Here is a 20475-nt window from a genome sequence, read left to right as displayed (position 1 = left end):
GACCAGACTTTCAAAAAAACAAAAACAAACACTTCTGCTAATGAATAGATCTTGTAAAAGACAATATTGTGATCAATCGTTTAAGCTTTTTTTTTTTTTTTTTTTTTACAATAAAGGATATAATTATCCTGTCCTGGGATAATGGTCCGCAATGTACTGGTGTAAGAACAGAGAAGACTTGGAGGACGAGTATTCTCAAAGCTTCTCTAAAGAGAACCTTTGAACCTTTTATTTACATTAAGGGAGAATCGCAACACATCCATAAGACAGAGTTTGCCTTTTGCAATTCCTCCATATATCAAGGGATTTTCAGGCAACGTAACTGGCAGAGAGTAATCTTCACAAATTGCGGGAGACGTGTTCACACCTGCAGTCAGCTGGCCTGTGCAGCAGCTCAATACACATTTGTACCTTGGTTTACATTTACCACTACACGTTGCATCCATCAACAGAGAAATTTCTTAGCAGTGGTTGATTCTTCTTGTCTCTTACATACGTTTATGCTCTTTATGTGTCGAGTCCATTCTAAAATTCTAAAGAAAAGTAAAAAAGTTTCCGGCACAAATCTGATAAGCCTTTTACTGGTCACCTAGTCGGACACCTTGTCCCCAGTTGTGTCTGCCGCCACCTGCGGGAGGATTGTCTGCTGGTCTTCTTGCACTCTCTGGTGGGATGCCAAATCCTGAAATGCCACCTCTTCGGCTAGGAAGCCAGCGGTAGCTGAAAAGAGGAACGGAAAGGTAGACTGATAAGCAAAATCCAAATGTTTATACATAGCTTTTAAACGGCATAAACAGCTTGGTGGGAGAAAAATGCATGCTGGGAAAATATTCATAAAGTTCCAACATGTCCTGTATGACCGTAAAAGTATTGAAAACAAGGCTAATCAAGAGTGATGCACCCTTAAAGGAAGAGTAATTACAAGTGATGCTTTTATAATCAATTACATACATTTTATAAAAAATTACAGTGTTTATTTAATTAGAAGGTATAGCAGACTTCCACTAAAAAGGATAAACATCCCTGTAACATATCAAGGAAAGACAATGACAACAACAAATTAAATGGCCACAAGGTGGCACTCTTGCTCTTAACATACCACTACCATAAATTATATATTGCTTTTATTACCAGCAATGCAAAATAAAACAACCAAATGTTAAAAACTATTAAAAAGTTACAATTGAAACCAACCAGTAGTGTGTAAAACAAAAACAAAAAACAAAAAACTGCTATTTAAAATACAAAAATAAATAAAAATTGACTAGAAAACCGAGAACAAATGTTACCAAAATCAATGGGAGCCCATCATAACCTTATGCAGCCGACTAATGCCAAATACAACATACAATTTTCCCATAAAAGAAATCGAATGCCTTTTCCCAAATAGAGAGACTCTGCACAAATAAGAACCAAGACATGTGCTTAGTATGTGTTGTTCATCAACAAGTAGGTGAAAGGCAAGCTACAAATGTTAAAATCTATTTAGTATTCTGGAAAAACAACTAGCAATGTACTTTCTAATCTCCTGAGCAATATCCACACATTCCGCAAAGCTTGCATCTGCCAGAACGTTCGAAGATCTCCATAGGCATTGAGGAAATGCCAGTGAATGCACGTCTGTCACAAAGTATTTGCTTTCTATACGAATGCCATGCAAATTTTTATAGAGGATATAGCTTGGATACAGACCCCAACAGGTTGGATTTACACGTCAAGCGTCTACAGGCACAACATTCTAAAACGCCCCCTGCTACCCAACCCCAAAATAAGGCAACTAAAGCACAATTCATTTATTAAGTGGGTATTGCAACCATAAACCCATCTTAAAAAGCAATCATATTTGACAACCGCATATGTATAAATGTATATATGTGAAGATTTATGCTCTGCTTGTAATGTATGGTGTCCGAATTTGTGAGTAAAGTTAGTGGATGCAGCTGTTTAAATGCATGCAGGGTTAAATGAACACTATAGGGTTAGGAATACAAGTATACATTCCTAATGCTATAGAGTCCTAGTCACTTAAATGGTGACCAGGGCCCCGTTCCGCGGCGAATAAATGGTTAACCATTTGTTTACCTTGACCAAGCGCTGGGTTCCCTCGGCACTGGTGACCTCTCCTCCCTCATCGACGTCAGCTCCCAAATGGAGCCGAATGCGCGGCCAGAGGCAGGCGTGCATTCAAACCCACCCATAGGAAAGCATTACTCAATGCTTTCCTATGGGGATCTTTTTTGACGCTGGAGGTCCGTTAGGACGTCCAGTGTCAAACAAGTGCGATTTACTCAGCCACTAGAGGCGCTTCCGCAATTTACACTGTCAGGGAGACAGCCACTAGAGGCTGGATTAACCCTGCAGTGTAAACATAGCAGTTTCTCTGAATATTGCTATGTTTTCACCTGCAGGGTTAAAACTAGAGGAACCTGGCACCCAGACCACTTCATTGAGCTGAAGTGGTCTGGGTGCCTATAGTGGTCCTTTAAGGATAATGTTAGAAGTGGTTATGGTAAAGGAGGTTTAAGTTTAGTGTGAGTTTCATTACATAGGATGTTTGGTGTTAAAAAGATTAACAGCTTGAGAGGGGTTGAGGTTGTAGTAGTTAAAATTAGTATTAGGGTATATGAGGTACTTAGTTTCTAAGATAAGTTAAACATAGGATTGAGGTAAAGGGTTTATTTTCAGGTTTATGCTTTGAGTGCTGGAGTTTGAAGGGTTATTTGCAAAGTATTTATCCTCCTATGTTTTCTATAAAGGAGTGGTTATACAGTGTGTATCAGATAAAGCTTCCCCTGCTCCTCCTGCAAGGCATTTCCTTTGTGAGAGGCTGTTAGTTGGCAGATGGGAAGTGATCCCTTCCACTTCCTGTTCAGCCTCACACACAGACACTGGAGGAGCTTAGACAGCACTGAGTGTTACACGCTCTATAACTGTTCCTGCAGTTCTGCTATTAAGGCTGACAGGACTACAGAGGACACTGGCCAAAGATCTTGGTACTTATCTCCCCACCTGCCTATTTAAACTCATAATGGTACTTTATAAGTGCTGAAAATAAGCGCCTCCTAGTGGTCAGGTGCCTTTAGGCAATTACCCACTCTGCCTAACAGGAAATTCATCTCTGCTTGTAGATGGACACAAGACATGCTTTATAGAATATAATGGGGATATTTATCAAAGTGTCACCAACATTTTTATATGTCTAATTTTTGGCACAATTTATTAAAGGGACACTATAGTCACCAGAACAACTACAGCTTATTGCATTTGTTCTGGTGAGTAGAATCAATCCCTTCAGGCTTTTTGCTGTAAACACTGTCTTTTCAGAGAAAACGCAGTGTTTACATCACAGCCTAGGGATAATTCACTGGCCACTCCTTTGACAGCTGTTAGAGATCCTTCCTGGGTCATGGCTGCCTAAAATGCATCCAAACATTCAGTGTCTCCTACCTCTGCATGCAGACACTGAACTTTCCTCATAGAGATTCATGGTTTCAATTCAGCTCTATGAGGAGATGCTGATTGGCCAGGGCTGTGTTTGAATTGTGCTGGCTCTGCCCCTGATCTGCCTCTTTGTTAGTCTCAGCCAATCCTATGGGGAAGCACTGTGATTGGATCAGGCTACCACTTCTGATGATGTCAGCAGGCAGGTCTAAAGGAAACAGGCACAAATCCAGCAGCTTCAGGCTTGAATACAAGTAAGATTTTACTATATTTAGGGAGGAATGAGGGGATCAGGGGAACTAGATGGTGGTTTTAACCCTATAGGGTCAGGAATACATGTTTGTGTTCCTAACCCTATAGTGCGCCTTTAAATCTGTCAGATTTTCTCATCTGTTCCTTCTTTGTGAGTTAAACCATTTTTAAAAATATACGCTGTTTTCTCCTCGATGCAATGGATTTATCCGCCACTTTTTCTACAGAAAAGTGTCAGAATTTCACTTATGAAACAGAAATTTCTGAGAAAACTGGTGGAATTCACTATACATAAGATATATATCGCACTTATAAACCAATAAATATGAATTGAGAGAAAAAAAACAAAAACAAACATGCTCTGTGTTTAGTGATGAAACACTTACAGGAACTGTGGTGTAGATAAAAAGCTCCTTCCTCCTAAGTCCGCAGGGTACTTAAACATCAAGAAGTAGAACAGGTGTCCAACTAGATTTCCAATAAGCTCATCGACGACTCTGAAAACATAAAATAGGATATATATATATATCCAGTATTTAAAAAAAAAAAAAAAAAAACTGTATTAAGACCGAAAACATGAAAAGGAGGATGGGCATCTGCCTAGCAAAGTCTTTGAGGAACCAGAAATAAATATTACCAGTCTAACCAGTGCTATGTAAATGGAAAAGTATAATGATTACCCATCTACCAAAAGACATCTCTTTATACTAATATAGCTCCACTAGAGAGAATAACACACCCTTAATCCGGTGTGCTAGCATAGGGGTCATAAACATGCGGTTCCAGAAAATCATGTATGTGGCTCAGGAAGCACAGTGACTAAAATGTGCTTCCATGACTTATTGGATTGCACTGTGTTGACAGTCACAAATGTCCTTGTTATGTAGGTGGGATAATGCACTGGATATTACTGCACTCAGGTAAGTGATGAGCAGATCTGTAAACATCCAGCACTCTATCCTAGCATGCAGGGTGAGGACTCATTCAGCACTCTATCCAAGTGCACGTTGAGATGTGGAATATGTTTTGATGAGCTAAAATGATGTGTATTTATGGGGAGGAGAGTATAATTACATAATTATATGGGGATTTTTTTTCAGGTCGGAGCTATAAAGGTACCAGTGCATAAGGCAGCATTGGATGTTGCTTCTGCAACATCAGACAATTGTTGGACGCTCTACTCGGTAATGTAAGAGTGCACTGATGCACATACAATGGGCAAGATAGAATGATAATTAATAAAGATCATTAGAGTTACTTACGATCCGCTGATTATGTAGTTGAATCCGAGAATGACCCACGGAAGATAATGGGCCTTAAAAAAAGAAGAGGGGAAAAAAAAACAAAGATAATTATACTCCGTAGTAAGCCTACAGTGAACATTTGGTAAATTTATGCTGCGGTGATTATGGGGAGTTGGAGTTTGCCAATAGCTGGAAGTACTGTATTTGAACCACTGTCACAGACTTTACTTCATGACATCATATTATAACAACATGCAATATTTAGGTGCACACCCTCAGCTACATTATCAGAAGATAAAAAACAACTGCCTCTACCATGTACATTGTATATTATTTTTTCTTTTACAGGTATATAATTCTTATTGTTACAAAATGTCTATTGCAGTATATTTTACAAGCAAATCAATCGTGCAACCTGAGCTTCGTTCTGCTAAAACAGCAAGATGATTGATCCCAGCAGTTGTCCTTTCTTTTATACATGTGTGACATGGATATACGTACAATAGCTTCCACAGAAATGTCCACCACAAATCAATGGGAAATGTATACAGCAACTGTATTCACAGTTGAGGAAGTGAATACAAAGAGCAAGTTGGAGACTAGCATAAACGGTCTCTTACACACACAAGTCTATTTTAATATACAGCAAATATAAATCAGGCTGAAAGGAAAGACAATGTACAGTGTAAATATACCTACGTCAGGACCCGATCTGCTCTAAAATACAATAAAGGTTTTTTTTAATCTTACAATTTCTGTAAAAATATTTTTTCTTAATGTGAGTACTATACCTTAAATCTTGTTCCAAACCAAAATGATACTACTGTATCTTTGTTCAACTGAGACCAGACATACAGAACTGACATTATAAGAGGGATCATCAATAGCTAAAATAGAGAAGGAAAAACAGCAATTTTATCAGTATCCAAGATCACAAAATTGGATTTTTAGTAATGTGTGGCAGCTGAGTAGGTCCGATATATTTCAACCCCTTGATAACTAATTGAATTTTAGGTATGATATTATAAAGACATTTACCTGACCCCAGGCCTTAGGAGGGTACAATGGTTATCCTTAACCACAGAGATAAAGGAAGGGGTCTTATGAAAATAGATGGGTATCTTAGGTGGAAAGCCACAAAACAGCCTAAAAAAAATGTACACAAAAATGTTTTATTGCTTGTGTGATGGTTCTACTTGGATCTGTTAAATATAAGTTGTACAGGCAATTTTCTAGTATCTATGCTTAGAAGATAAAGTTGGTATGTTAACAAAAAGGAGAGAGAAAAAAAAAAAGTGGATTACAAGCTCAGAGGTCAGTTACTTAGAAACCATAATTATTTAACATCTTACCTGCTTATCCATGACCACTGCAGAAATCTTGAAAGCGGTTAAAGAAAATCTGATAATTTAGGTTTACAAGATTATTCTACCTAAACTGGCAACAAGCTCTGTTCACTCAGTCATAAATGGCTTTACAGTGAATATAGATGGATCATTCCTGCACATTTTAAAGAAGAGTATTTTACTTTTAACCCACTGAAGAAACAAAATAAAATACACAAGCATGTTGAAAACATGACATTTGTGCATTACAAATTTGTCAACTTAACTGCAGATGTGAAAAACTGAGACGCACAAATAAAGTTACACCATTAGCACATCAGACATATCAATAAACCCGGTCATTATAATAGAAACAAAATGTTACATTATATAGAAAATAAATATATATATATATATATATATATATATATATATATATACACATATACATATACACATATACATATACACACACACATACACACAAAGTGGGACCTTGGTTTACAAACATCTCAGTTAACATAATTTTCGGTTTACAAATAAATCCATTAAAAATAATGCCTCGGTTTACAAAATATTTTTCGCAAGACAAAGCACGTTTCCCCAGGAGGCATTGCACCTGGGAAGTTTATAGCACCACCCTCTGCATGCTGGAGCCTATGGGTAGCACGTGGCATCGAGTGTGGAGGTGTTGGAGCAGCTTTGGCATTAAGTTTTGGAGCAATTATGGAAATTGTTTGCAGTTGTTTTGGAACTTTTTGGTGCATTTCTCAAGCTGTGGAAAGGTAGGGAGCTGAGCTTCATCGTTTGCATGCCTTTTACTGTGTGTTCTGCATTGTGGGTTGGTTTCCATGCCAGCTCATTTTGACTTTTTTCTGACCTCCAGAACGGATTAATTGGTTTTCAATGCATTCCTTTGGGAAACAGTGTTTCGGTCTACACATTTTTTGCAATAAGAAACGTCCCCGGAGAGCGCATTAAATTCGTAAACCGAGGTCCCACTGTATATAAAAAACATTTTTATGCAATCTGTAAACAAATACTTCTATCATTCCTTTTTCCATTCCCCAGAGAGATGTGTTTCATTCAATGTCCCTTTTCTTCCAGAGTTTGAAATAACACTAGTCAGAACTGCATAAACCAGATCAATATGTCTGGGTTTCTTTATTGCCAATAGGTTTTGTCTCAATCTCAGCATATTTTCACAAAATTCAGCAGTGTTTTCTCCTTGCTCTCACATGATACGAGTGCCACCAGTAATTTTTGTCTGCCACATTTGGAATTAGTGTAGGATCCAGCGATATTGGGGGTACTGTGAAGTAGTGGGGGGCTTCACACAATATGGCCATATGTGGAACAAATCCCTATATTTGTTTGCTGATATTGGTGATTTCAAGTAGCCTTATAGAATTTAGAAATATTTGTATGTGTGCGCTGTTCCTTAATCTGTATTTTATATACATTTTGGTCTCTATGGCAGGACCATTCCTGCAAAATGCATGTTCCAGGTGTACAGAGGTGTGACAGAGCTCCCTTTTAAATATTGCAGATTTTATGTAGGGGAGAATTTGGGGGCAAGAAGGCAAATCAAAAGTCTATTTTATTAGATTTGATTTTATAGTAAAGATTGTAGCAATCATGCTTTCAAATGGTTTGGTCAATAGTACAGTAAACTGGAAAAAGCAGTCACCCATCTTTCAAGCATGTGTAGGTTAAAGGACAAGCTCACTCAAATGGTTATGATGCCTTAGTCCCGTTCCCTGGTTCAATTTATAGAACAGAATTCTTGTTCCAAGTTGGCTAATGGTGCCCCAAAGTAAAACCCTCTACACACAGACGTCAAGCACCATGACCATTTTAAAGTACTGAAGTGGCATGGTGCTTAGAGTAACTATTGGGGGGGTAAACATCTCTAAATATTGACTTAAGAATGCATCACATGATTGGTTTTTGTTTTTTCTACTCTTCTGTGCCTCTCCCTATAGCATGTAATGGAAAACTTGGTTGGTTCTGGCTACATGTTAATATTTTTTATTTAAATGATTGCATCCCTAGATCATATGGCTGAAGTTTAGTAAGTAGTAACATTTTACATACACAATTTATAGCAAATTCATATATCTTGACAATGAGATGCTGCACTCAGCACTGTGGATAGTAAGGATGGTTGTAAACCCACTGCAAGTGTATATCTATATTTCAACCCCTTCAGATGTAGCAATCTGTTAGATCAATTTATGGAAATCATTATCTATAGTGACACTAAATGATATTTGAACTTTACATTTTAACTTTCTCCACCATTCGAAGCAAGTTCACGTGGTGCCTGAAAAGTCATTGTTTTGTTAAAACGTGTTCTTGCAGGACACAGTTAGTTAGTCAGAGGTTATTTCAGTCATGTTATAAAGCTTTATACCTATAAATATATAAAATGTGATTAGATTAAGGTAGAATTCTGAACACATTTCTGAAGGATACAACAATGCAGATCCAGTTAAAAAGGAGCATAAACAAATAGTCTGCAGGTCGGCCATCAAACACACCTGCAACATAAAATATGGATGGACACGTAAGCAACAAAACAAATGTATTCACTTGTATTCTATCCTCACTAGAAGTCATGGCAAAACACTTGCTTTTCATTTTCCATAGAGAGATAACCTGTTGAAAAAGTTAACCCAGTGGAATGTCCCATCAGGCCTCAGGTTTTATACTTGTTTATGCCTAGTTAGGCAGCTATGTGGTGGGGCTATGTGGTTATATTCCTAACGCAACAGTTGTGAAGTTCCTCATTAAAATAAATAAAGTGACTTACCTTCTCTCCAGCACTGAGTAATTTTTTCATAGAGTAATGCTTGCCTCAGTTCACCAATGATTCTCTACAGCACAGTAAGGACTCCGCGCACACGCGCATGATGTCTAGTACGTTTGGGTATGAGAACTCAAAAGTAACATTACCAGCTATCATACCCAGAGGGGCTTGGAGTTGAGGCTTCAAGCCACGCTTCCAAGCCTCCTAACCAATACATTGCAAGTTTTTGGGGGTAGGACCGAAGGCACTATAACTTCAATAATTTGATGATTTTATAGTGCCTATTGTGTTCCTTTAAACTATAAGAAATTCTAGGTTACTATATGCAGGAGCCTCACTTCAATATATACTCAATATTAATTGTGGGCACTATTAGCCTAGACTAGTACAAAAATTAATTTGAGCCAATTTGTCCAAATCATATGCCTTTTAATCTGCGACCAAACTAATCAATTTGCCCGACATATACATGTGGAGTCTTACTCAATGAAGATTACACAGCTAAATCCCAGTCAAATCAATGTGTTTAGGAGCAGATTAAAAAGCATTTAAATATTGCAAAGCAGCTCAAATATGTTTTTGTGCAGGTATACTCTACATCATAGTGAATAACCATCACTCGAGTAGGAAAACCCAGGACACAACCAGAGCTGCTCTACAATCTAGCAGAGTCCTCCCTGGCGGTAGCCTTATCACGCTGGGAAAAAAAACCAAATAAAATTAGTCCGACCTACACTACTACCTAATAGGGATATCCAAATGTTGCACTGTCTCTAATCTGGGGATAAGAAGAAGAAAAAAAGTATGTGTGCAAGATGACTAGTATGACGATAAGAAGAGGAAATACGAACCAGTTTCAAGTCGTGTTGAATACTGATACAGGAAATATAAATTCACCATGTACAAAAAGCCTGTCGCAGGTCCCACAGGGAAGTAAAATGTTGCAGTGAGCGGTCTCCAAATCTGTTCAAAAGACATACAAGATAGAGATCTGATATGAAATGAAGGAAATAAAAATATCCATGCAATAATCCATAGAAGTAAACTTTTGTATTAATATAATACTCTATGTCCAACTTCCACATTTGCCCCTTGTTAGAGTATCTTTACAGCTACAAATAGCCCAATAAATACATCATTGTTTTTTTTCTGTTTGGTACTATATTTTATTACACATTTCTTATTATACCATATACATCCCAATTGGTTTGCTTCTTTTCTGAATTTCCCACAAAAAAACAGATCAATATTTAAAAATATCCTGGAGTGTTTCATTGCGATTGATCTATGATACTCTCCTGATATGCGCTTGTTTCTTATACAATGCTACGTGTTCTCAATTTTTGAACAACTGGGTATCAAAAGACATCTGCTATAATTGACAATGTTGCACATAGAAGGCTTATCAATAAACTGCAATCTTTGAGTTTGGATTCCAATATTGTTGAATGGGTAAGGCAGTGGCTGAGTGACAGGCAACAGAGGGTTGTAGTCAATGGAGTATATTCGAAGCTTGGGCTTGTCACCAGCGGGGTACCTCAGGGATCTGTACTTGGACCCATTCTCTTTAATATTTTTATTAGCGATATTGCAGAAGGAATTCTAATGCAATCTGCACTTTTTGTAAAATAAAGAAAATAAAATCTGAAGTGCTTTAGGGGTCTAAAGAGTTCATTTAAAGAATACGACTGAAACACAAAGTAGTTGAATGAAACAGGTACGGTAAGTGTAATTCAAAGTGTTACATAAATACCCATAAACCCAAGGCCAAAATGGATATAAAATAATCCTCTAGAAAATAAACTAGGGCAACCTTCAAGAACAAATAAGAAAGCAGACTGTGCCTAAATAGGCTGAAGTAAAAAGATCACACAGTCTGTATATAAAAAAATTCAAAATAAATATCACCTGACCGTGGAGAGGTAGAGTAGGATTATAAAATGTCAGCGGGGCAGGAAGGGGGGCAATTATCAGTGAAGCAGCAAGATCATAGTCCATAAACAATTGATAAACACAAATATTATAATTCACTGAAATTCCAATCCAGTCGATGTATTTCATAACAAGACTATCTTTATGAAATACTCAATTTTGATATGGTGTGGCAGAGCCGCTATAAAGTGCATATGTTACTACTCTGTAGAGCGGAGCAGCCCAATACGCGGCATGGGAGGTGAGGAGCAGTAGGCAGTATGTTCCTTCTGCGAGCTGCGCTATTTTGAGTATTGCCACGGGTTACCATTGCAACGCTCCGAGGAGCTCGCGAGAGGACTGAACTCTGCCTGCAACCAGAGGAGCTGCAGGCAGATTTACGGAATACCACCGAAGCACCAGGGCCTGCAGGGTCTTCCTTCCTGACAAACCGGTAAGAAGGGAAATGGGACTGCTGTATATTTTTTTAATTTTTTCTAAAAAGTAATACAAAAAACAAAAAGAATATACATATGCATGTTGGCTACCAACGTCCCCATATCACACGTTGCATCCTTCATACACACGGCATCCCCTATAATGTGTCTAAAGGGGATGCAGTGTGGGGCTGCAGTGTTTGAGGAATGCATTTTGTATCAGGGGTGCAATAACTTTGCATATGGCCCTTGGATAAATCTTGGTTTTTAGTGTGGCTTTCGGATTACCCAAGGTTGGACAGCCCTGTTGTAGAGAATAAAATATCTGTACGTTTTGATCCACATTTACAGCAAATGTGCAGATTTCATTATATTGTATTATGTTTCTCCATCTAGTGTTTACAACTGTGAATGCCGATATAGAGGTAAGACCGTGAATATGGCAGCTTCACTCAACTCGTTGTGGTGGTACCGTTAGACAAAACAAAAAGGGATGGCACGCAAAGAATCCTTGTAACTATGACTTCAATGAGCACCAGTGCTTAAAGTGTTCCTTGAAATTTTAGTTCTGTGGGAATGCTGTTGAGACATTTTTTTTCTAATCTGTGTCTAGTTAAATTATCACTCAACCCTGGAACATTGCCATTGAAGTTACTAGTTTTGTGGAGCAAAGCAGTGCTTGGTGAACAAGGCTTTCTTTCTGTCTATTCCTGGATACGTGAAGTATCTGTTGTTATTATTATGGCGATTTAAATAGCGCCAACAGATTCCGTAGCGTTTTATCTGTTCTGGCACTACCTGGCAGCAGGTTAAACTACCTGGTAAACAGCAATGCAAGGCTGGAATTAGCATTTCTCGAGAAGGTGTAGGAACAAATAGGAAATGGATACACAAGCTTCACAAACAATGATGAGACATAACTCTATATCCTGTACCGCTATACGCTTCCTGATTTCTCGGTCTCGATACCCTTTGATTCCTCCTCTCCACCCCTTTTGAATAACCTCCTATAGCTTGGCTCTCAGTTATTACGTTTATACATTTACCTATTGGTTATGGACTATGGTCCGGCTGCTTTACTGGTTATTGCCCCACCCCCATCCTTAATGCTCAGCTAGCATTTTATGATCATTGTGATGCTGATAACTTCAGTAATGACTTGCCACTCAACCTCTGTGTTCTTCTCTACGTTCAAATATCTATAATATCTATATCGCTATCTATTACAACGCAGTCAAAATATATACTGAGATAAAGTAGGGATGGCTGTAATAGGAGAAAAAAAAAAGCTATTTTTATGAAAGATCTCGCAATCTCCCGTAATCCTCCACAGATCTCAATGCTGTATGCATGCGCGAGAGCACAGTACTAATGTTGGCTCCTGAGAGAGCCAGGAGCCGAAAAGGACCAAATGAAAGAGGATTAAGGAGTCTGCGTGGGACAGGTTCAAGTAAGATTAACCTACCTTCCCCTGCCCCCCCTTCCTCCCCTGGTCACCAGAACCCAAGCAATGATGTCACCACTGGGGGTCTTTGCAAATTATAGTTAGTGACAGATGCTTTAAGCAGAAATAGTTTATTTTGTGGTTAGCAAAGACGGCGATAAATATGCAAAACTTAAGACTCTGCTATTGGAAATGAGACAGAAAAGGCATAGGTTTTACTTTCAGAACAAGACAGAAACCCCCACCTGGAGAAAGAACAGTTTTAAAGACAACAGCCCACAATAGAGTGGTTAATGATTTCCTCTGTAAAATGGAAAGATTGCTTTAGTGTTTGTGATGCCAGGTGTGGTCTTCCTCTAATGTAAGTAGTGCAACCATTTGACAACTTATCTGCGATCTGTCATACACCTGTCCCTTCCTCCATTCTGGATCTAGCAGTTCAGGACTAAGCTCAGAACTAATGGAGGCTCTATGTATGAGCTTCCATCTCTCAATGGAGGAGGTGGCTGATGCCTAGCAGGCACTGGTTAAGGTAATTTACATTGTGGGGGTGTGTCAGGTTGTGGTTACAGTGCTTGGAGTGTTTCTTTAAGAACCACTACTTTAGGTCACTTGTATCATAAATTATACAATCATAAGAAAGCAGAAGTGGTCATGAATGTTGAAGTAACCCTTTAAAGCGGCAATGTCACCGACGGTGCTTGGGGTGAGGTAAAGGTGATTTCTACTTACCTGAGCCTGCCCCTCGCAGTACCATCATCTTTACCTGGCCGCTCCACTTCAGTGACAGAAGCAGACATCACTGCTGAAATTACGCTCATCCGCTAGAGTACAGCATTGAGGTCTATGGAAGATCCCATGAGACTGTGGTATCCTCTATAGATAAATCCAATTCCCTTTAGCTGGTGACAGCTGGGTGATTCTCACTTGTAGACAGAGGTAACTCCGCCCAATGTCTAGAAGTGTCAAGCGTAGTAACTATAAAGAGACAAAGTAGTCTCTACACTGTCCCATATCTCGACAGGGTTGGGATTTCAGTGAATTCCGACACAGTCAATATCACTATTTCATAAGGATTCTATCTTTACAAAGCATTCATTTTTCAGAGAGGGGGTGGGGGTAAGGGGGACGGGACAGTGCTGCTCTAGAAGACACCCAGAGGAAATTACATCATGGGTGACCCTAATGTAATACTTATAATGCCTGGTTATAGCGTTTATACCTCGGCAGGCGTACATCCATTAAAAGTCAGAAAGAAGGGGTAAATCATCTCAGAACCTACATGACATCTGTAATTACACCCCATCTAAACTGTCCAATTACATACAATGGGGTGGAGATGGGGATATTGGGGTTACCTACACCCTCTCAGGTCAGTGATGGCTAATCCGGGCCGCCCAGATATCCCTATAGCACAGTGTAAACCAGTAATATACCTGGGGATAATTCCCTCCCATTACAGAGTAACCGGGTGATATCCCCGGGGATAATTCCCTCCCGTTACAGAGTAACCGGGTGATATCCCCGGGGATAATTCCCTCCCGTTACAGAGTAACCGGGTGATATCCCCGGGGATAATTCCCTCCCGTTACAGAGTAACCGGGTGATATCCCCGGGGATAATTCCCTCCCGTTACAGAGTAACCGGGTGATATCCCAGGGGATAATTCCCTCCCGTTACAGAGTAACCGGGTGATATCCCCGGGGATAATTCCCTCCCGTTACAGAGTAACCGGGTGATATCCCCGGGGATAATTCCCTCCCATTATTAAAGATTAAATCAATGTCTGCCTCTCCAGCTGTGTTGGACTTTACCACCCATGATGCACTGCTAGCCGGTGAGGAGGGGGTGCTGTGTGGCCCCGGGGGGGCCGGTGAAGAGGGGGTGCTGTGTGGCCCCGGGGGGGCCGGTGAAGAGGGGGTGCTGTGTGGCCCCGGGGGGGCCGGTGAAGAGGGGGTGCTGTGTGGCCCCGGGGGGGCCGGTGAAGAGGGGGTGCTGTGTGGCCCCGGGGGGGGCGGTGAAGAGGGGGTGCTGTGTGGCCCCGGGGGGGCCGGTGAGGAGGGGGTGCTGTGTGGCCCCGGGGGGGCCGGTGAGGAGAGGGTGCTGTGTGGCCCCGGGGGGGCCGGTGAGGAGGGGGTGCTGTGTGGCCCCGGGGGGGGCCGGTGAGGAGGGGGTGCTGTGTGGCCCCGGGGGGGGCCGGTGAGGAGGGGGTGCTGTGTGGCCCCGGGGGGGCCGGTGAGGAGGGGGTGCTGTGTGGCCCCGGGGGGGCCGGTGAGGAGGGGGTGCTGTGTGGCCCCGGGGGGGCCGGTGAGGAGGGGGTGCTGTGTGGCCCCGGGGGGGCCGGTGAGGAGGGGGTGCTGTGTGGCCCCGGGGGGGCCGGTGAGGAGGGGGTGCTGTGTGGCCCCGGGGGGGCCGGTGAGGAGGGGGTGCTGTGTGGCCCCGGGGGGGCCGGTGAGGAGGGGGTGCTGTGAGGGGGTGCTGTGTGGCCCCGGGGGGGCCGGTGAGGAGGGGGTGCTGTGTGGCCCCGGGGGGGCCGGTGAGGAGGGGGTGCTGTGTGGCCCCGGGGGGCCGGTCACTGACCTGGAATTTGTGGAGGAAGGCCTCGGGCCAGAGCACCAGGTAGACGGGGTTGAGCAGTCCCAGCTTGGCCACCAGCGGCAGGGCCACCGAACCCGCGAACCAGTACCGGGTCACCGGCGGCACGCTGCGGAACCAGTCTCCCAGCTCGGACATGGCGGCAGGGGGGGAGCGGGCCGATCAGAACCGGCTGGCGGAGTCTCGCGCTCTGCACTGACGTGTCCGCTCAGAATTCGGCAGCAGCCCGGCGCACGCGCGCCTCCACCACTTCCGGGCCGGTCAGCTGTCATCCCGGGCCACGCCCACCGCGCGCAGGGGCTCATGGGAAAGGAACAACATGCTGATCACATGATCCCCGTCCCAGACCCAGAGTCACTATAATCCCATGGAGAGGGGGCCTGGCAGGGAATGGGGATCATTATTCCTAGAGTCACCATAATCCCATGGAGAGGGGGCATGGCAGGGAATGGGGATCATTATTCCTAGAGTCACTATAATCCCAGGGAGAGGGAGCCTGGCAGGGAATGGGGATCATTATTCCTAGAGTCACCATAATCCCAGGGAGAGGGAGCCTGGCAGGGAATGGGGATCATTATTCCTAGAGTCACTATAATCCCAGGGAGAGGGAGCCTGGCAGGGAATGGGGATCATTATTCCTAGAGTCACCATAATCCCAGGGAGAGGGAGCCTGGCAGGGAATGGGGATCATTATTCCTAGAGTCACTATAATCCCAGGGAGAGGGAGCTTGGCAGGGAATGGGGATCATTATTCCTAGAGTCACTATAATCCCATGGAGAGGGAGCCTGGCAGGGAATGGGGATCATTATTCCTAGAGTCACCATAATCCCAGGGAGAGGGAGCCTGGCAGGGAATGGGGATCATTATTCCTAGAGTCACTATAATCCCAGGGAGAGGGAGCCTGGCAGGGAATGGGGGTCATTATACCTAGAGTCACTATAATCCCAGGGAGAGGGAGCCTGGCAGGGAATGGGGATCATTATTCCTAGAGTCACCATAATCCCAGGGAGAGGGAGCCTGGCAGGGAATGGGGATCATTATTCCTAGAGTCGCTATAACCCCATGGAGAGGGAGCCTGGCAGGGAATGGGGATCATTATTCCTAGAGTCACTATAATCCCAGGGAGAGGGAGCCTGGCAGGGAATGGGGATCATTATACCTAGAGTCGCTATAATCCCAGGGAGAGGGAGCCTGGCAGGGAATGGGGATCATTATACCTAGAGTCACTATAATCCCATGGAGAGGGAGCCTGGCAGGGAATGGGGATCATTATTCCTAGAGTCACTATAATCCCATGGAGAGGGAGCCTGGCAGGGAATGGGGATCATTATTCCTAGAGTCACCATAATCCCATGGAGAGGGGGCCTGGCAGGGAATGGGGATCATTATTCCTAGAGTCACTACAATCCCATGGAGAGGGGGCCTGGCAGGGAATGGGGATCATTATACCTAGAGTCACTATAATCCCATGGAGAGGGAGCCTGGCAGGGAATGGGGATCATTATTCCTAGAGTCACCATAATCCCATGGAGAGGGAGCCTGGCAGGGAATGGGGATCATTATTCCTAGAGTCACCATAATCCCATGGAGAGGGGGCCTGGCAGGGAATGGGGATCATTATACCTAGAGTCACTATAATCCCATGGAGAGGGAGCCTGGCAGGGAATGGGGATCATTATTCCTAGAGTCACCATAATCCCATGGAGAGGGGGCCTGGCAGGGAATGGGGATCATTATACCTAGAGTCACCATAATCCCATGGAGAGGGGGCCTGGCAGGGAATGGGGATCATTATTCCTAGAGTCACTGTAATCCCAGGGAGCCTGGCAGGGAATGGGGATCATTATTCCTAGAGTCACCATAATCCCATGGAGAGGGGGCCTGGCAGGGAATGGGGATCATTATACCTAGAGTCACCATAATCCCATGGAGAGGGGGCCTGGCAGGGAATGGGGATCATTATTCCTAGAGTCACTATAATCCCATGGAGAGGGAGCCTGGCAGGGAATGGGGATCATTATTCCTAGAGTCACCATAATCCCAGGGAGAGGGAGCCTGGCAGGGAATGGGGATCATTATTCCTAGAGTCACTATAATCCCAGGGAGAGGGAGCCTGGCAGGGAATGGGGGTCATTATACCTAGAGTCACTATAATCCCAGGGAGAGGGAGCCTGGCAGGGAATGGGGATCATTATTCCTAGAGTCACCATAATCCCAGGGAGAGGGAGCCTGGCAGGGAATGGGGATCATTATTCCTAGAGTCGCTATAACCCCATGGAGAGGGAGCCTGGCAGGGAATGGGGATCATTATTCCTAGAGTCACTATAATCCCAGGGAGAGGGAGCCTGGCAGGGAATGGGGATCATTATACCTAGAGTCGCTATAATCCCAGGGAGAGGGAGCCTGGCAGGGAATGGGGATCATTATACCTAGAGTCACTATAATCCCATGGAGAGGGAGCCTGGCAGGGAATGGGGATCATTATTCCTAGAGTCACTATAATCCCATGGAGAGGGAGCCTGGCAGGGAATGGGGATCATTATTCCTAGAGTCACCATAATCCCATGGAGAGGGGGCCTGGCAGGGAATGGGGATCATTATTCCTAGAGTCACTACAATCCCATGGAGAGGGGGCCTGGCAGGGAATGGGGATCATTATACCTAGAGTCACTATAATCCCATGGAGAGGGAGCCTGGCAGGGAATGGGGATCATTATTCCTAGAGTCACCATAATCCCATGGAGAGGGAGCCTGGCAGGGAATGGGGATCATTATTCCTAGAGTCACCATAATCCCATGGAGAGGGGGCCTGGCAGGGAATGGGGATCATTATACCTAGAGTCACTATAATCCCATGGAGAGGGAGCCTGGCAGGGAATGGGGATCATTATTCCTAGAGTCACCATAATCCCATGGAGAGGGGGCCTGGCAGGGAATGGGGATCATTATACCTAGAGTCACCATAATCCCATGGAGAGGGGGCCTGGCAGGGAATGGGGATCATTATTCCTAGAGTCACTGTAATCCCAGGGAGCCTGGCAGGGAATGGGGATCATTATTCCTAGAGTCACCATAATCCCATGGAGAGGGGGCCTGGCAGGGAATGGGGATCATTATACCTAGAGTCACCATAATCCCATGGAGAGGGGGCCTGGCAGGGAATGGGGATCATTATTCCTAGAGTCACCATAATCCCATGGAGAGGGGGCCTGGCAGGGAATGGGGATCATTATTCCTAGAGTCACTAAAATCCCATGGAGAGGGGGCCTGGCAGGGAATGGGGATCATTATACCTAGAGTCACTATAATCCCATGGAGAGGGGGCCTGGCAGGGAATGGGGATCATTATTCCTAGAGTCACCATAATCCCATGGAGAGGGAGCCTGGCAGGGAATGGGGATCATTATACCTAGAGTCACTATAATCCCAGGGAGAGGGAGCCTGGCAGGGAATGGGGATCATTATTCCTAGAGTCACTATAATCCCAGGGAGAGGGGGCCTGGCAGGGAATGGGGATCATTATTCCTAGAGTCACTATAATCCCAGGGAGAGGGGGCCTGGCAGGGAATGGGGATCATTATTCCTAGAGTCACTATAATCCCAGGGAGAGGGAGCCTGGCAGGGAATGGGGATCATTATTCCTAGAGTCACTATAATCCCAGGGAGAGGGGGCCTGGCAGGGAATGGGGATCATTATTCCTAGAGTCACTATAATCCCATGGAGAGGGAGCCTGGCAGGGAATGGGGATCATTATACCTAGAGTCACTATAATCCCAGGGAGAGGGAGCCTGGCAGGGAATGGGGATCATTATTCCTAGAGTCACTATAATCCCAGGGAGAGGGAGCCTGGCAGGGAATGGGGATCATTATACCTAGAGTCACTATAATCCCAGGGAGAGGGGGCCTGGCAGGGAATGGGGATCATTATTCCTAGAGTCACTATAATCCCAGGGAGAGGGGGCCTGGCAGGGAATGGGGATCATTATACCTAGAGTCACCATAATCCCATGGAGAGGGGGCCTGGCAGGGAATGGGGATCATTATTCATAGAGTCACTATAATCCCAGGGAGAGGGAGCCTGGCAGGGAATGGGGATCATTATTCCTAGAGTCACTATAATCCCATGGAGAGGGAGCCTGGCAGGGAATGGGGATCATTATACCTAGAGTCACTATAATCCCAGGGAGAGGGAGCCTGGCAGGGAATGGGGATCATTATTCCTAGAGTCACTATAATCCCAGGGAGAGGGAGCCTGGCAGGGAATGGGGATCATTATTCCTAGAGTCACTATAATCCCAGGGAGAGGGGGCCTGGCAGGGAATGGGGATCATTATACCTAGAGTCACCATAATCCCATGGAGAGGGGGCCTGGCAGGGAATGGGGATCATTATTCCTAGAGTCACTATAATCCCAGAAAGAGGGAGCCTGGCAGGGAATGGGGATCATTATACCTAGAGTCACTATAATCCCAGGGAGAGGGGGCCTGGCAGGGAATGGGGATCATTATTCCTAGAGTCACTATAATCCCAGGGAGAGGGGGCCTGGCAGGGAATGGGGATCATTATACCTAGAGTCACTATAATCCCAGAAAGAGGGAGCCTGGCAGGGAATGGGGATCATTATACCTAGAGTCACCATAATCCCATGGAGAGGGGGCCTGGCAGGGAATGGGGATCATTATTCCTAGAGTCACTATAATCCCAGGGAGAGGGAGCCTGGCAGGGAATCGGGATCATTATTCCTAGAGTTACTATAATCCCATGGAGAGGGAGCCTGGCAGGGAATTGGGATCATTATACCTAGAGTCACTATAATCCCAGGGAGAGGGAGCCTGGCAGGGAATGGGGATCATTATTCCTAGAGTCACTATAATCCCATGGAGAGGGAGCCTGGCAGGGAATGGGGATCATTATACCTAGAGTCACCATAATCCCATGGAGAGGGAGCCTGGCAGGGAATGGGGATCATTATACCTAGAGTCACCATAATCCCATGGAGAGGGAGCCTGGCA

At 44.1% G+C, this 20475-nt stretch overlaps 2 protein-coding genes across 2 annotated transcripts in view; one reads left to right on the top strand and one right to left on the bottom strand.

The window, feature by feature from the left end:
• Window positions 1–190: 190 nt before the first annotated feature.
• Window positions 191–15722, bottom strand: DERL1 (derlin 1). The gene is made up of 8 exons (XM_063451095.1): window positions 15447–15722; window positions 9926–10037; window positions 8741–8805; window positions 6290–6316; window positions 5729–5824; window positions 4956–5008; window positions 4080–4190; window positions 191–720 (listed from the first exon to the last, which is right to left on the bottom strand). Exons 1-8 carry the CDS (start codon window positions 15597–15599, stop codon window positions 579–581), a joined length of 759 nt encoding a protein of 252 aa, XP_063307165.1. The 5' UTR covers window positions 15600–15722; the 3' UTR covers window positions 191–578.
• The window catches only part of TBC1D31 (TBC1 domain family member 31), a 98710-nt gene continuing 78832 nt past the window's right edge, over window positions 598–20475 (top strand). The window contains exon 1 of the mRNA XM_063451093.1: window positions 598–740. The gene's annotated coding sequence lies outside the window, so the exon portion shown is untranslated. The remainder of the gene's footprint in view (window positions 741–20475) is intronic.

Source organism: Pelobates fuscus, chromosome 4, assembly GCF_036172605.1.
Source record: "Pelobates fuscus isolate aPelFus1 chromosome 4, aPelFus1.pri, whole genome shotgun sequence".
In the NCBI taxonomy this organism is placed as follows: domain Eukaryota; kingdom Metazoa; phylum Chordata; class Amphibia; order Anura; family Pelobatidae; genus Pelobates; species Pelobates fuscus.
The sequence above is the reverse complement of the archived record's forward strand: the minus strand, read 5'-3'. Positions and strand labels throughout refer to the sequence as shown.

Excerpts from the sequence above, each read along its gene's own strand:
- DERL1 (XM_063451095.1), bottom strand. The coding sequence starts at position 15,599 with ATGTCCGAGCTGGGAGACTGGTTCCGCAGCGTGCCGCCGGTGACCCGG. Across the intron at positions 5,009-5,728 it reads GGTTTGGAACAAGATTTAAG|GCCCATTATCTTCCGTGGGT; the intron begins GTATAGTACTCA and ends TCTTTTTTTAAG. Across the intron at positions 721-4,079 it reads TTATCTACACCACAGTTCCT|CTACCGCTGGCTTCCTAGCC; the intron begins GTAAGTGTTTCA and ends TCCTCTTTTCAG.